This window comes from Crotalus tigris, unplaced genomic scaffold (genome assembly GCF_016545835.1).
Source record: "Crotalus tigris isolate CLP2741 ecotype Arizona unplaced genomic scaffold, ASM1654583v1 scf7180000017899.1852299, whole genome shotgun sequence".
NCBI classification, from domain to species: Eukaryota; Metazoa; Chordata; class Lepidosauria; order Squamata; family Viperidae; genus Crotalus; species Crotalus tigris.
The window spans coordinates 867023-882816 of record NW_024096711.1 but is presented as its reverse complement, the minus strand read 5'-3'; the positions used below and the strand labels follow the sequence as shown (position 1 = coordinate 882816).

Here is a 15794-nt window from a genome sequence, read left to right as displayed (position 1 = left end):
AGGAATAGGAAAAAAAAACATTATTGACTTCATTTTATAGTTGTGCACTTTATAGTTGATTGAAATACCAATCAATCTTATGGAAGCACACGACAAATAGAAACCTGCCCTTTACTACAAAGTTATATTTCTGATATGTACTTTACAGAATCCACGAAATGTCATAAGGATATTCTCATCTAGTCTGAGGATGGTAGGATGTAGTCCAGAATCGCAGGAGAGAGCAAAGAGACAACATGTCTGAATCTTTAGTATGTAGGAAAAGGGCAAAGGCAGACTCTCCCTAGTACAGTGATGGCGAACCTTTTAGAGACTGAGTGCCCAAACTGCAACCCAAAACCCACTTATGCATCGTTGAGTGCCGGGTGGGTGTGGCCAATTGGGTGGGCATGGGTGCAGTGGTAATAGCAGACTGGGTGGGACTAAAAAGTTCAATCAATCAATTCCAACTTTGCAAGAACTTTTTTTTCCTGCCAGAAGTTGAAATTGACTGATTGAATCTTTTTTTCTTTTTGCACACGGTGGCGGAGGCCTAAAGCGAAAAGGTTTTATAAAACCCAGCTAAAGGCCTAGGACTGGGGCGCGTGCCCACAGAGAGGGCTCTGAGTGCCGCCTCTGGCACCCGTGCCATAGGTTTGCCAGCACTGCCCTAGTAGTTCACAGGATAAATCTAATAGTCACACAGAGAAGTACTGTAGTCTGGAAAGATGTCTGTCTATTGACAGAAACAACAGTGAACAATAGTAAAGAAAGCACTCTGAAATAGCTCAATGCCTGTAGAGATTCTCAGTCATCCAGGTCATAGTTGTCTCAAAGGTGTTTTTTCAAAAAGCAGTTGGACTGTTTTTTCCTTGAGGAAGAAGGAACAAAACGTTTTGTTTCTCATCCAAGAAATGTCATCAATTGTGATGGCAGGGGGGTGGGGGTGGGATGGGATGGAAGGATAGGTTCTGACCAGTGGTGGGATTCAAATATGTGAACAACCAGTTCTCTGTGTGGGTGCCACTTCCGGAAGTCCATTCTGGGTCTGGGCAACAAAAAATTAGCTAACGGTTCTGCCGAAGTGTTGCGAACTGGCTGAATCCCACACTGGTTCTGAGCAGATAGTGGAACACTCTAAATACTCTGAAGTAGCTCCTTGTGTCCTTCTTGGTTCCTTGGGGCTGACAATGAGTTCCCACATCACATTAAGGCAAATCCAAGCAAATCACATTTTGTTGTATGATGGTTTGTGAACCAAAAAAGCATGATGTTTTGTATCCTCTGGGTGATTGGCATTTTATGTTAATCAGGCAGCAATGGCTTATCCAACAAACTATGGATCAAACAAACTATGGATCAGGAAACCCTGTGAATGGTCTTTTTTGTGGTTATGATTACTGCCAAATTTTCAGATGACATAAAACTGCTTGAGAGCTGAATAGAAATAAAATCCTGAATTATCTAGATAGGTAAATAAACTGGTGGTAAAAAAAAAATTAAGAGAACCGAAAGTGAAATTAAGCATTTAGAAAGCAGAATTCAGATGCATACTTATGGGATCAAAGATATTTGATTTGACACTAGTATCTCAAAAAACAAACAAAAAACAGCTTAGAATAGTTGTTGATTGAAAACTATGACATCGCACTGTGATTATAAATAAAAGGGCAAATGTAATTTCCTTTGCACCAGAAAAAATGTAAATTCCAAATCTCAGGAGGAGATGTTTCATCCTTTAAGAATTCACAGAAACTGTTGTAGTTTCAGAGAATGGCAAGTAAATTCTCTGAAGGCAGAATGAAGAATCTTTTTTTTAATAAATTTTTATTTTTTAAACCAACAAAACAAGACAAAACACAACATAACACACATACACACACAGTATGTACTCCTCCTTTTTTTAACAGCAATTTCGTAACAGTAATCTTGTATTATTCACATTTCCCCCCTTATTCTTCTTTAGATATATTTGTCCTTGTTGTCCCGTTGTTTCTTGTTTGCATTTTTCTTCCTTGATACTATACTTCATACTAAAAATAATACATATTATTATTACTATACATTATTATACACACATTTTCCACTTTTGACCTTTCCATATTTATTCTCCTCTATTATTTCTAGTCTCCAACCAGTCATATCACTTATTCCATATTAAATAGTACTCTGTGTCTTCCTTTTCTTTTATCTCTTTTGTTAATTTATTCATCTCAGCACAGTCCAGGATTTTCCTTATCACTTCTTTCTCTGATGGTATATTCTCATTTTTCCAGAACTGTGCGTATGCTATTCTTGCTGCCGTTTTTATATGTAGAATTAAGTACCGTATTTCTTTACTATATTTTCTGTTTAAAATACCCAGCAAAAAAATCTCTGGTTTCCAGTCTACGGGTTGATCTATTATTTCTTCTTATTTTAGTCCAGTATTTTTTCGCAACTGGGCATGTCCACCATAAACGATAATATGTTCCGTGTACTTTTTTACATTTCCAACATGTTGGCGAATTGTTCTGGAACATCTTGGCAAGCTTTGCTGGTGGAAGATGCCAACTGTAAAACATCTTCAACTGGTTTTCCTTGAATGCTGCTGACATAGTCAATTTTATGTTTATTTCCCATATTTTTTCTCATTTCTCCAATTCTATATTATATCTGAAATTTTTTGCCCATCTAATTATTGTATCTTTGACAACCTCGTCTTCCATTTTATATCTCAATAGGTATTTATATAAATTACTAATTAATTTTATTTCTCTTCCATGTATAATTTTATCCAATTCTTCTGGCTTTTTTTGTATTTCATATATATTTTTTGTCCTCTTTATATTTAGATTGAATTTGTGTAAATGTCCACCAGTCAATCTCTCTGCCTATATCTTGTTCCAATTCTTGTTTTGTTTTCAGATTTCCCTGTTTGTTTACTAATTCCTTGTATCTAATTATCTTATTTATATCCAGTAGGTTTGGGTGTTTCAGGGCTTCTGTTGGGGATAACCACATTGGAATTCTTATATAATGTTTTTGTTTTATTTTTTCCCCAAGTCTGTAGCAATGCATTCCTAACTATGTGTCTTTGAAAATATCTGTGTATTTTGTATTTTTTGTCCCATAGGAATGCATGCCACCCCGCTTGCAAGTCATGTCCTTCTATTGTTAAAACTCTGGTATTTTTCAATTCCATCCATTCTTTTAGCCAAATTAGGCTCGATGCTTGGTAATATGTTTCTCACTCTGGTAACGCCAATCCCCCATTATCTTTCATATCTTGCAAGAGTTTTAATTTAATCCTGGGTTTTTTCCTTTGCCATATAAATTTAGTGACCAATTTATTTAATTCTTGAAAGAATGTTTTCCCTAATTTTATTGGAATAACTTGGAACAGAAATAATATTTTTGGCAATATATTCATTTTGACCGTAGCAGTCCTCCCTAAAAATGAAATTTGTAGATTTTCTCAATTTTTTAAATCTTTTCTTATCTGGTGTAATATTTTACCATAATTATCCTCCTTAATCGAGGAACACTTTACTGTAAGCCAGATCACTAAATATTTTATTTTCTTAGTTATACTTATCTTTGTTTTATCTTCCAGTTCACTTTCCTGTGCCTTTGTAAGATTTTTGGTTATTAATTTGGATTTATTCTTATTAATCTTAAGTCTGGCTACCTCACCAAATTCTTCTATTTTTTTAATCAGTTTAAGGCCGGTTTCTAATGGATCTTCCAAAATAAATACCAAATCATCAGTGAAGGCTTGGACCTTATATTCCTCCTTCTTAATTTTTAAACCCTTTATTTCTTGGTCCTCTCTGATTTTTGTCAGGAGTATTTTTAATGATAAAATAAATAGAAGAGGGGAAAGTGGGCATCCTTGTCTTACTCCTTTGGTTATATCAATTTTTTCTGTCATTTCATCATTTATAATTACCCTAGCTGTTTGTTTAGTATATATTTTCTCAACCATCTTTCCAAATTTTGTCCCAAAATCCATATAGTGCAATTGTGTTATAATAAACTTCCAATTCAGATTATCAAATGCCTTCTGGGCATCAAGAAACACCAGTGTAGCTTGCTTTCAGGATGGACTTCATAAAATTCTAAAGTATTCATTATTATCCTCATATTATTTTTTATCTGTCGTCCTGGTTGTTGAGTCCGTGGCGGGAAGCAGACACGAGAAGCAGTTGAAGTTCTCAGTTTTCTTTATTCTGCGTTCAGCTTACAAGTAGATGGCTTCTGCAGCTCCCAAAACCTCCCAACTTCTTATATAGACATTTCCTGGGTAAATGCGATACTTTTCCCACGGCAGCACCCGCGCATGCGCATGGCGCTGGCGACAGCCTGTCTGGTCCCGGGCAGCTTTGCACCTGCCCGGGACTGCCTGCAAACGCCCGAGCCGTTTGCAAGGCTCGGGACATAACACCCCTTTCCCCCGGGCTAAAACTACTACCAACATATAATCATTTATTTTATGCAGTGTTCTGCTTCTCAGTGCTCCTATCGTTACCTGGCTTTTGTTTAGCCAGCAATGTTATGTAATCCTCTAAGTATTTAGGAGACTTCTTTGCTCTCTGTGACCTTCTCAGCTCTGGGTTACTAGCATGAGTTCCCTGACTGGAGGGAGATGTGAGCCTGTTCTCCTTATTTTGCCTTGGTGCCTTCCAAGGACTGTGCCCCGCTGCCTGGCCTGCTTGCTCGCCCACCGGGCTCGTCAGGCCAGGGCTTCTGTCACTTTGTGACCTGGTTGACCTGCCTAGCTGTAGAACCTCGGGCCCCTTGAAGTGATAGCCACTGCTGGGCGTCTCTGTTGAACCTCCTAGGTCCATCCAAGACCTGTCAGGAGGCTGTCCATTCCCTGAACCCCATTCTGTGTCCGGGCTTGTGTGGGTTTCTGTACTTTCCAAAACTCAGTTACTCCCTGATTTGGGCTAGAGGTGTTGTAGTCGGGACTTGGTTCCTCGACCACCTCCCTGTATGTTTGACCCCCTGTAGAATTTGGGGTAAGGTCAGGCCAACCTTGGGGATTGTGTGCCAGCTCTCTTGCGGGGAATGATTTGTTGGGATGCCCCCGGGTATCCTCCGTGACTGGAGTGCTGTGTGATGTGTGTGGAAAGTGAGTATGCCCCCGGGGTGACTCCCTGGCTGGAGTAGGCGTGGATGCCTGGTAATTAGGTAGGCTCGTAGAATTCTTGTTCGGAGCTCTCGCGGAACCCTGGGATGGGCCGTTTGTAGCTCCATCAGTGGAGATGGGCAGCAGCTCGTGCCCTTCCCTTTGCTCCAAAGGGTCCCCCTCCCCCCCTGGAAAAGACCCAGGAGTCTCATCTGAAAAGTCCCGCCGAGGGCGGAGTTGGTCGATGTGCCGACGCAGGACACGACCGTTGTCCAGGGCTACCTCGTAGGAGAGAGGACCTGTGACCCTGGAAATAGAAGCGGGGACCCATGTATGACCAGGCCTGTAATTGCGAGCCCAAACCGGGGCACCCACATGTAGTTGTCTAGGTGCCCTAGGATGTGAGGTAGGTGAAGGCAGTCTGTCCGGATGCAACCGGTCAAGTTTAGTAGTAAGTTGACGCCCCCAACGAAGTTCAGCTGGGCTTCTCCCTGTAGAAGTGGACGGTGTGGTGCGATAAGAAAGGAGAAAGTCAGCCAACCTGTGATGCCAGTCCCCGTAGGTGAGTCTTTTCAATGCGTCCTTTGTGATGCGCACCATACGTTCAGCCATACCGTTGGTGGACGGGTGGAAGGGTGCAGACGTGGCATGACGAATCATGTTTGCCTGTAAGAAAGCTTGGAATTCGGAGGAAGTGAATTGAGGGCCGTTGTCGGACACAATGACATCTGGCAGCCCGTGTGCAGCAAAAATCCCCCTCAGTACCTGAATAGTCTTTGCAGTGGTGGTGGATGAGACAGGCACAACCTCAAGCCATTTTGAATGGCTGTCAACAAGGACCAAGAAGAACTGGACCTGAAAGGGCCCAGCGTAGTCAATGTGCACCCTAGACCATGGGGACTGTGTTTCCTCCCATCTATGCACAGGAGCTTGGGGCATCTCTGGGCGAGATCGTTGGCACAGGTGGCAGGCGTGTACCTTAGCCTCAATACCTTTATCTAAACCAGGCCACCACAAGTGGCTGCGTGCAAGAGCCTTCATACGAACAATGCCAGGATGACCCTCGTGGAGGGATTCTAAGACCCTAGTCCTCATGGAGGTGGGAATGACAACTCTGTTTCCCCAAAGCAGACAACCCTGAGAAAGGGACAGCTCGTTCCTTTTGGACCAGAAACTCTGAAACTCAGGACTAGGGCAGTGCTCAGGCCAACTGGACAAAACCCAGGAACGGACACGTGAAAGTGTGTGATCTGTACCTGATTCAGCGGCAACATCCCTGGCACTAAGAGGGAGCTCGGGCAAGGCTTGGATTGATAGAATGTTGACAGCTGGCGCAGGGTCAGCTTCTACTACTGTCAGAGGCAATCTACTGAGGCCATCAGCATGGCCCATTTCTTTTCCAGGCTTGTGGAGTAAGGAAAAATCATATGCAGACAAACAGATAGACCACCTAAGCATTCTAGGGGAAATGATTTGGGGAGTCTGCTTACGTGTGGTAAACAGTCCCAGCAGAGGCTTATGGTCAGTGAAGACCGTGAAGTGCCTGCCATATAGAAAGTCATGGAATTTTTTAATTCCAGCAACAACAGCCAGAGCCTCCCTGTCTATCTGAGCATAGTTGCGCTCAGCAGAAGACAATGTTCTGGAGTAATATGCAACAGGAACCTGAGGTCCATCAGACCTGAGGTGGCTCAGGACAGCTCCAACCCCGTAAGGGGACGTATCACAAGCGATGCACACAGGAAGGGACTCGTTGAAATGTGCAAGTACACTGTTAGAAGTGAGCAAAGCCTTGACTTTGTTAAAACAACCCTCATGTGTTTGTGACCACTGCCACACTGCTTGCTTGTCTAGTAGCCTGTGAAGAGGCTCAGCTACACTAGCTTTTTGTGGAAGAAAAGAATTGTAGAAATTCAGGAGGCCCAGGAAGGCCTGAAGTTCGGCCTTGGACTTTGGCATAGGTGCTTCTAAAATAGCAGTCAGTTTGGATTCAGCAGGGTGAATCCCAGCAGCATCAATTTTGAACCCCAGAAATTCAGTAGAAGGCACCCCAATCTTGCATTTGTCTTTGTTGAGCTTGAGGCCTGATTTCCTGAATCTTAACAGAACAGCTCTTAGCCTTTCAGCTAGAATGTGTGTGGAGTCTCCTGCAATTAAGACATCATCAAAGTAGGGGCAAACCCCCGGTCTGCCCCGCAGTGTGTTTTCCATTACGCTTTGGAAAATCCCAGGAGCGACATTCACTCCAAACTGCAGCCTTTTTACCTTAAAGGCTCCCCTGTGGGTCACAATAGTCTGAGCTATAGCAGCAGCATCATCAACAGGCAGCTGTTGATACGCTGGAGCTAGGTCAAGCTTTGCAAAAACGCGCCCCCCCCTTGAGGGAGGCCAGAATATGACTGACCACAGGAACAGGATAGGCATGTTGCTGCAATGCCTTATTCAGAGGGCATTTGTAGTCAGCACAAATGCGAATGTCCCCATTTGCCTTTAGAGGCGTGACAATGGGGGTCTCCCAAGGACTGGAATCAACAGGTTCTAGGATTCCCTGTTGAATCAGTTTGTCTAACTCAGTGTCAATTTTACTCTTTAAAGCAAAAGGGACCCTTCTTGCTTTAATTCTAATGGGAGTGATAGTGGGGTCTAGCTTTAAGGACACAGGGGGTCCTTTGAATGTGCCCAGCTGGGGGCTGAAAACATCTGCAAATGCTTTGCAGACTTCCTGTAGGTCGAGTGTTTGTAAGCTGTTGAGTCCTGTGACGTGTATCCCCAGGGCCTCAAACCAATCGAGTCCTATGAGACTCGTTCGTTCACCCCTACTACTAATAAGTCTAGTGGACCTTCAAAATTCTTGTATTGCACGTTAAGGGTGGCCTCCCCCTTAACACACACTCTTGAATTTTGAAAATCTGTTAACACAATGTCAGAAGGCCTTAACTTGGCCTGAGTTCCACTACGGAACAAATCTTCCTAAATGTATGCAAGGAGATAATTGAAAAGGCAGACCCTGTGTCTAGTTCCATAGATAATGGAACCCCTTGTAGCTTCACCTTGAGTGACAGCTTTTTCTTAATGGGCTTGTGTGTGCCTGTCCTAAGGATGCTTCTTCGCGAAGCGCAAAACCCTACCCTATTCTGGCTGGGGAATCTGGTACCTTTCAGGCGCAGTTCTTCCTGAGGTTGTACCTTTCGTCGGCCCAGACACACAGCTGCAATGTGTCCTTGTTTGCCACATGCCCGGCAGGTAGCGGAGCAGAACTTGCAGTCGGTTCTCCTGTGGCGACCTCCACAGCCGATGCACTTGAGCGGAGCTGGAGAGCTTCCCTTCTGTTTTTCTTCCTTCGTGGGGTGGAGACGGTCGACTTCCTCGTCCGGATCCTCCTCGGAGTTTCTTTGGGCGTCTTCCTGGTGCACGGATGCAACCTCTGGACTGTTTCTGATCGGCCGCATGTTCTTGACAGCGCCGCCTGCTGCTTCTTCTGCGGTGACTTCCCTTAAGGCATCTTGGTAGGACAATTCTTCTTTAGCGAAAAGTCTCTGTTGTAGATCTCGATGCCTTAACCCGCACACGAATCGGTCCCTCAGTCGTTCTTCGAGGTCTTTGAACTCGCAGTGCTTGGTGGCCTTCCGTAATGCGGCGATGAATTCTTTGGCCGACTCACCGGGCCATTGATCTCTCTGCTCGAAGGTGTGGCGCCATGCGATGACGGACATCTTGGGGTGGAAGTGCTCCTTCAGTAGCTTCTTCAGATCTGCGTAGCTTACAGACTCTACTGGAACAGGTGCTGCAAGGTTTCCTGCAATGTCGAAGGCATCTTGGCCGCAAATACAAAGCAGGGTGGCAGCCTTCAAGCTCTCTTCCCTCACTTGGTTTGCCTTGAAGTAGTTCTCCACCCTGGCTACGTATGACTCCCACCGCTCTGGATGTGAGACGTCGAATTCCGAAAGCCTTCCGATTTTTGCCATCTTCAGGAGACGGGTCTATCAGCCAGCCTACCCCCGAATGCGCACTGGATTGGTGGGTAGCTGCCGAGTCGACGCCGTTCCGCCGCTCAGGACTCACTTGGGTAAGCTTACACTTCTTCCTTTCCAGGCGGTGTAAGGCAATCCCATCCTCGTCGCCAGTGTTGAGTCCGTGGCGGGAAGCAGACACGAGAAGCAGTTGAAGTTCTCAGTTTTCTTTATTCTGCGTTCAGCTTACAAGTAGATGGCTTCAGCAGCTCCCAAAACCTCCCAACTTCTTATATAGACATTTCCCGGGTAAATGCGATACTTTTCCCGCGCCAGCACCCGCGCATGCGCATGGCACTGGCGACAGCCTGTCTGGTCCCGGGCAGCTTTGCACCTGCCCGGGACTGCCTGCAAACGCCCGAGCCGTTTGCAAGGCTCGGGACATAACACTGGTAGAAATCCATTTTGATCTGGGTGGATGTAGTTATTCAAAAAATTTTTAATCCTTTCTGCTATTATTGTTGCAAATGTCTTATAATCTGTATTCAGTAAAGAAATCGGCCTATAATTTTGAATTTGTTGCAGATCTGAGTCTTCCTTAGGAATGAGGGTGATGATTGCTTCAATCCAAGTTGTCGGTATCTTCGTCTCCTCCAGCACCTCATTATACATCTCCAACATTATCCGTTGTAGTGACTCTTGTGTATTTTTATAAAACTCAACTGGAATTCCATCTGGGCCTGGTGATTTATTGTTTGTTTGTTTTTTTCAATGCTGTTTCTAGCTCTATTGTGGCTATTGGTCTATTCAACATTTCCTTTTGTTCTTCGGTGATTTTTCTCATTTTTGCTGCCTCTATATATTGTTTGACTTTATCATCTGCTATATCTTTCTGATGGTATAGCTTTGAAAAGAGGTTTTGTATTATATTCTTTTTTTATTCCCGTCTATATTGTACTGTTCCACTTCCATCTTGTAATTGATGTATTGTTCTTTTGCTTTTTTCTTTTTTTAATTTATAGGCCAAACATTGACCAGTTTTATTCGCATTTTCAAAATAATTTTGTTTCGCCATCCTAATTTTCTGTGCCATTTCTTTTTGTGTTGTCAGGTTAATATTGTGTTTTATAATATTCCATTTTTCTTTTATCTTTTTGTTTTGTGGATCCTTCTGTAGGTCACCTTCTATTTTTTTAAGTTCTTCTTGTAATTTTCCTTGTTGAAGTCTCCTATCTTTATTTATCTTAGAATTGTATGCAATTGTCAATCCCCGAATGTAAGCTTTTGTAGTATCCCACAAATTTTGTGTTGATGTCTCTTCCTTTTTATTTACCTGAAAAAATAATGTCAACTCCTTTTCTAGCATCTGTATATATTGTTTATCTTTACACAGTCTTTGATTCATTGACCATCTTTTTCTCTGTTTCTGGCCTTTCCATTTTATTATTATTGGGTTATGATCCGCCCAATCAATTTCCTCTATCCTGTTTTGTATTTCTGTTGTTGCCCAGGCCATATCGATCTTAGACCAAGATTGATGTGGATACGAATAAAACATATATTGTTTGTCTGACATGTGTGTCTCTCTCCATATATCCTGAAGGTTGAGTTCTGTTACCATATCAAAGAACGATTTTGGTAATATATTTTTCTTCTTTTTATTCTTTTTACTACTCTTATAATCTTTTTTAACATCAACTATTGCATTTAGATCCCCAATCATACAAATACTTTCATAATCCAGATCCACTAGCTTCTTATGTACCTTTTTAAAAAAATTCATGTTGATTATTATTTGGTGCCTATACTGCCGTTAATAAGATTAGTTTTTGCTCTAATTCTATTTCCAACATTAAAATTCTCCCCTCTTCATCCGAATATATTAATTTTGATTTTATTTTTTCTTTGACATATATAGCAATTCCTCCTTTCTTGTTGTGTATATTGTTCCTAATTTTACATTCTCTAGTAGTTTTCTATAATCCTTTTTTATATGAACTTCCTGAAGACATATCACATCTGCATCCAATTTCCTTAATTTGTTAAACATTTGTGCTCTTTTTCTTGGTATATTTAAACCATTAATGTTTACAGAGAAGAGCTTAATTGTGTTTCCCATTTTTTACTTGGTCTATTTTTTTTATGCTTCTTGTCTCTATTACCCTTCCTTTTGCTCCTTCTCTTTCTAACTTTTCTCTTTCTTGTATCTTTTGTATTTCTCTTTCTCGTTCAACTTCCTCTAATAAATCTTTGTCCTGACTTTTACTCTCTGATTCTTCCCTACTTTCTTGTTCTTCTCCCTGCGTAAAGTAACATTCATAAAAGTCCCGCGCTTTCTTGAGTGTATCTATCTTATATTTTTTTTCCTGCCATGTTAGAAATATACCTTCAGGTATTAACCATTGAAACATAATTTATATTTAATTAATTGAGTTGTTAAAAATTGGTATTCTCATCTCTGATTTCGTATTCTATGTGGTATTTGTTTTAATACAATTATTTCTTTACCCTTATATATTATTGGTTCATCTCTTGTTTTTGTATATATTTCATCCCTTATTGATCTTCTAGTAAACCTTATATGCACCTCTCTCACCAATCTATGCCTTCGTGCATAATTTGTATATACTCTATATATTTCGTCTATGTCTCTTCTTGTTTCCTGTTTGTCCTTTCCTAATATCTCTGCCAATATCTCCGCCATCTTCTCTCACAAATCTTCTTCCTTTTCCTCTACAATATTTTGGAATCTTAGAAAGAACAAAGCTTTTTGCATTTCCAAGAAGGCAATAGAATCAATCAACTCCCTATTTACTTGCTCGGATTTCTGTTCCATCCTTTCTATTTTGCTATCAGCTTGCTCCATTTTTGTTTCAACTTTTTGAATTCTTTGTTCATTTTCCATCATTGTTTGTTGTATACTCCCTATCTTATCATTCATGTTTTTACTTTTGTCTCTCATTTCTCCAATATCATTCTTGATTTCTTTGTGATGTATTTTCATTTCTTCATGATTATTTGCTATTTCCTCCTGGGTCATCATCATTATTTCTTGAATCGTTTGTAGTGTTATCTGCATGCCCTGAGGGTTCATTGCCAATTCTGCTTTTTCTTTTTCTTTCCCCAACATGGTCACTATCATTCTTTGATCTGTAGGAGAGGCCATTATAGGTGTGGGATTTGTAGCTGTTTTTTTGCCTACTTTAGTTGTTGTTTTTATTACTTAAATAATATTTTTCCATATTCACATATACCAATTTATTGCAAGTTGTTTTTGTTGATCAAGATGGTTTTCAATCTATATAGTCTAAGCTTAAATATGTATGTGTGTGTGTATATATATATATATATATATATATATATATATATATAATATAGTAAAAAGTATATATATATATAATATTTCTAATTATGTATCAATATATATGACTATATATATATGACTATAATACCTTTATAGAACATTATTCTTAGGGTTAACGGTAAAAATAAGATTACAAATAGAATTATACCTTTCCTTATCCCACTATTATATAGTATAATTTATAATATGCTTAACAGCTCTTATATATATATATTTCTATAACACTACACACAATACATATACATATACTATTCTCTAAGTATTATCACCACTCTTAATTTCATTCACTATCACTCTTATTTGAATAATACTCAATTATGCTTATTTCTATTCGTTAATACAATTCATTTGCTTCATTCCTTTTAATACATTGCCTGATATCCCTTTTCTGCTTGTAGCTTAATTACTGCTTGTATACGAGTGCTACAATATTGCATCAGCCTTTTTCTCTCTGTCTCAATTTGATGTATCTACAGATCCACCAAGTGTCACCTCTTATTTTTTCTTCTATGAATCCAATATTTCCAAAAATTAAGAGAACCGAAATTGAAATTAAGCATTTAGAAAGCAGAATTCAGATGCATATTTATGGGATCGAAGATATTTGATTTGACACTAATATCTCAAAAAACAAACAAAAAACAGCTTAGAATAGTTGTTGATTGAAAACTATGACATCGCACTGTGATTATATTAAAAAAGGGCAAATGTAATTTCCTTTGCACCAGAAGAAATATAAATTCCAAATCTCAGGAGGAGATGTTCCATCCTTTAAGAATTCACAGAAACTGTTGTAGTTTCAGAGAATGGCAAGTAAGTTCTCTGAAGGCAGAATGAAGAATCTTAATGCGTGTAGCTTTATGAAAAACAAAGAACGGAAGGAAGAATATAGTAGCATTCATTAAGAAGCCCACAGAGAATGCTAACATCTGTTTTCTTCTCAGACTGTGGGACATCTAAACAGTGAGGCAGACTCTGTTTGAATGTTCTGAAAAATTTACTAACACCAAGCAGCAGTTCAACAATGGATCTAATCAGTGGAAGAGCTAGAGGACTCCCCTTCATCTAAAGGAGTTGTCTTAACTTTAACCTCTGCACAGGGTAGAAGATTGGAGTTCAATGGCTCCCTCCAACTCCATAATTCTAAAGGAAGCTAAACAATCTGGCCTTTCTTTTATCATAAACTGCTATTCTGAAGTGGCCCAAGATGAAACTTAAAAAAATTCAGGATCTCATTCCAGGAGTGCTCCTGGGCTTTAGCATGAGGCTTCACTTCCCCTCCCCATTGGATCGGCAAGGGAAAAAACTGAATTGGGTAGGCAAAGCAAACTGGAGATCCAGGGGGTTCTATCAGATGTCCAGCCCCTGGATAAAACAACAGACTACAATGATTTTTCCCATGTTTCTTCGCTCGAGCCAGGGCTGCTTCAGCAAACACCCTGCTATTGAAGCTTTGGTCAGCTTCCCCCACCACAAAGAGGATGTGCCCTTGGGCCTTCTCCACAGGAATGGTAGACACTTCATATTTTTCATCCAGAGGATGTCCCAAGCAATAGTAAACGGATGCCAATCCCATTTCATTAATGCGAATCTTTTCACCTGGGTAGGAAGCTCCAGGGATACTGACATCATGAAAGTGAAGTGGTGTACTCAATATTGTTGGACCACTGATGCACACTGAAGCCACTACTTCCTTTAAGAAGGTACTCATGGCCAATGCAATTTCTGCTCCTTTGGATAAACCAATAATTCCAAGTCCTGGACCTCTTACCTGGAGGAGCAAATACAGAGAGACATACAAAAGTTTCAATCAGTTTCTTCCTTAAAGCAATGAGGGGTGATATCAAAGTTATAAAAAATGACATACTAATGCACATGCTATATTATTGCAGATCTACACATTCAAAAATGAACTTTGTCACCTTCTCTTTCTGCCAGCCAGCCAATACAAGACAAGAGATGTGATAGACAGAAGGAAGGAAGGAAGGAAGCCTGAAAAAAATGTTGCTGCTTTTATTAAAGCAGTGCACTTTTAAGCATGACTCTTAATTGCATATTTTTGCATGTTTTTCAGCTACACATAAAGAAGCCTAAGGAAAAAAATTGTATGCTTTAATGAAAACTGAGAGGGTGGATATACTGTAATGGGTGTGTCCACAAAATGACAAAAGAGCATTGCAGCATTGAGGGGTCAGCAATGTATCACAATGCACATACAAAAGGTGGCAATGCACCGCTGCTCTCATCCTTCTGCCCTCAGGAAGGATGCTACTGATCTATGCTGTGCTGTGCTTTGTCAGGCCCAAAATCCCTTTAGCTTGCATATCTGGCAGGTGCATAGCATGCTAGTTTGTATGAAGTATTCTGCATAACAAATAGAGAATAAACTCTAGGATCTTCCTAAGAGTCAACAAGAAGTTTAAGAAAAGATATAATCTCATGCACACCTTAGGATTTTTCAAGAGCAGTCTGCATGCTTCCTCAAAATACTCCAGATCTATTACTTCCAGAGTCTGTGGTAAATCATCATATGCAAAGAAAGCCAAAGCCAGAACTGCAAAGCCTTTACTAGCCAATAAGCCAGCTCGAAATTCGATTAGTCCTCCAGCTCCACCAAATAGGTCAATCAGTCCTGGAAATGGCCCAGAACCTGGTGAGGCAGAGAGGGAGAAAAAACAAGGATAAGTGAAGAAATAAAAAACAAAGAGTAATATCCCTTTTGTCAAATACATTACTTTCTCTGATTTGGGAACAATGCTTTTAATGATGCCTAGAACTGCATTTGCTTTTTTTTTTTTTTTGTAGTGATGTCATGCTGAGCCAAATTTAATTTTCACTCAGCTACTCTTGCAAAATCTTTTTCATAGGTACTGTTAGCAAGCTATGCATCTCACATCTTATTTCTGAGATGCATGAAGGACTTTTCGTTGTCTCCATTTATTTCTGTCCTTTTGTTCCATTTCTCTAAGCTATTACATCCATGTTCAATTTTATCTGTATCTTCTAGGCTAGGCATCCGCTATTTCAGCTAATTTTGGGTCATCTGCAGATCTGAAGAGCATTCCCTCTACCCCATCATCAAAGACATTAATAAAAAAGTTTGCATTGTGTCAGACCCAGGCTGAAGTTTTCAGCACTGAATTCAGTATCTCACTTTAGTTTCACAAAGAATCATGATTAAATGAGCATCTGAATATGATTTTCGGATCACTATATATCCTAACTCAGAGATCCCCAACCTTTTGGGCACCAGGGACCAGTTCCGTGGAGAGAGGTTTTTCCACAGACCGGAGGCTGCGTGGTTTTGTGTGCTGCCTGCATCCCACAGATGGGGCTTTGCTTGTTTGTGCAGACTGGTTGCTGGCATGACGTGGCCCGGTACTTGTCC

At 40.6% G+C, this 15794-nt stretch overlaps 1 protein-coding gene across 5 annotated transcripts in view; it reads right to left on the bottom strand.

Moving 5' to 3' along the window:
• Positions 1–15794, bottom strand: part of LOC120308321 (acyl-coenzyme A amino acid N-acyltransferase 2-like) — a 33784-nt gene that overhangs the window by 8966 nt on the left and 9024 nt on the right. For 2 of the 5 annotated variants that reach the window (XM_039344242.1, XM_039344244.1), the window contains exon 3: positions 14854–15056. In XM_039344242.1, the coding sequence (XP_039200176.1) occupies positions 14854–15056 (203 nt within the window). Of the gene's footprint in view, positions 1–1367; positions 2013–12154; positions 14178–14853; positions 15057–15794 lie in introns of those variants that run through there. The other 3 variants (XM_039344246.1, XM_039344245.1, XM_039344243.1) reach the window with 3 other exon arrangements.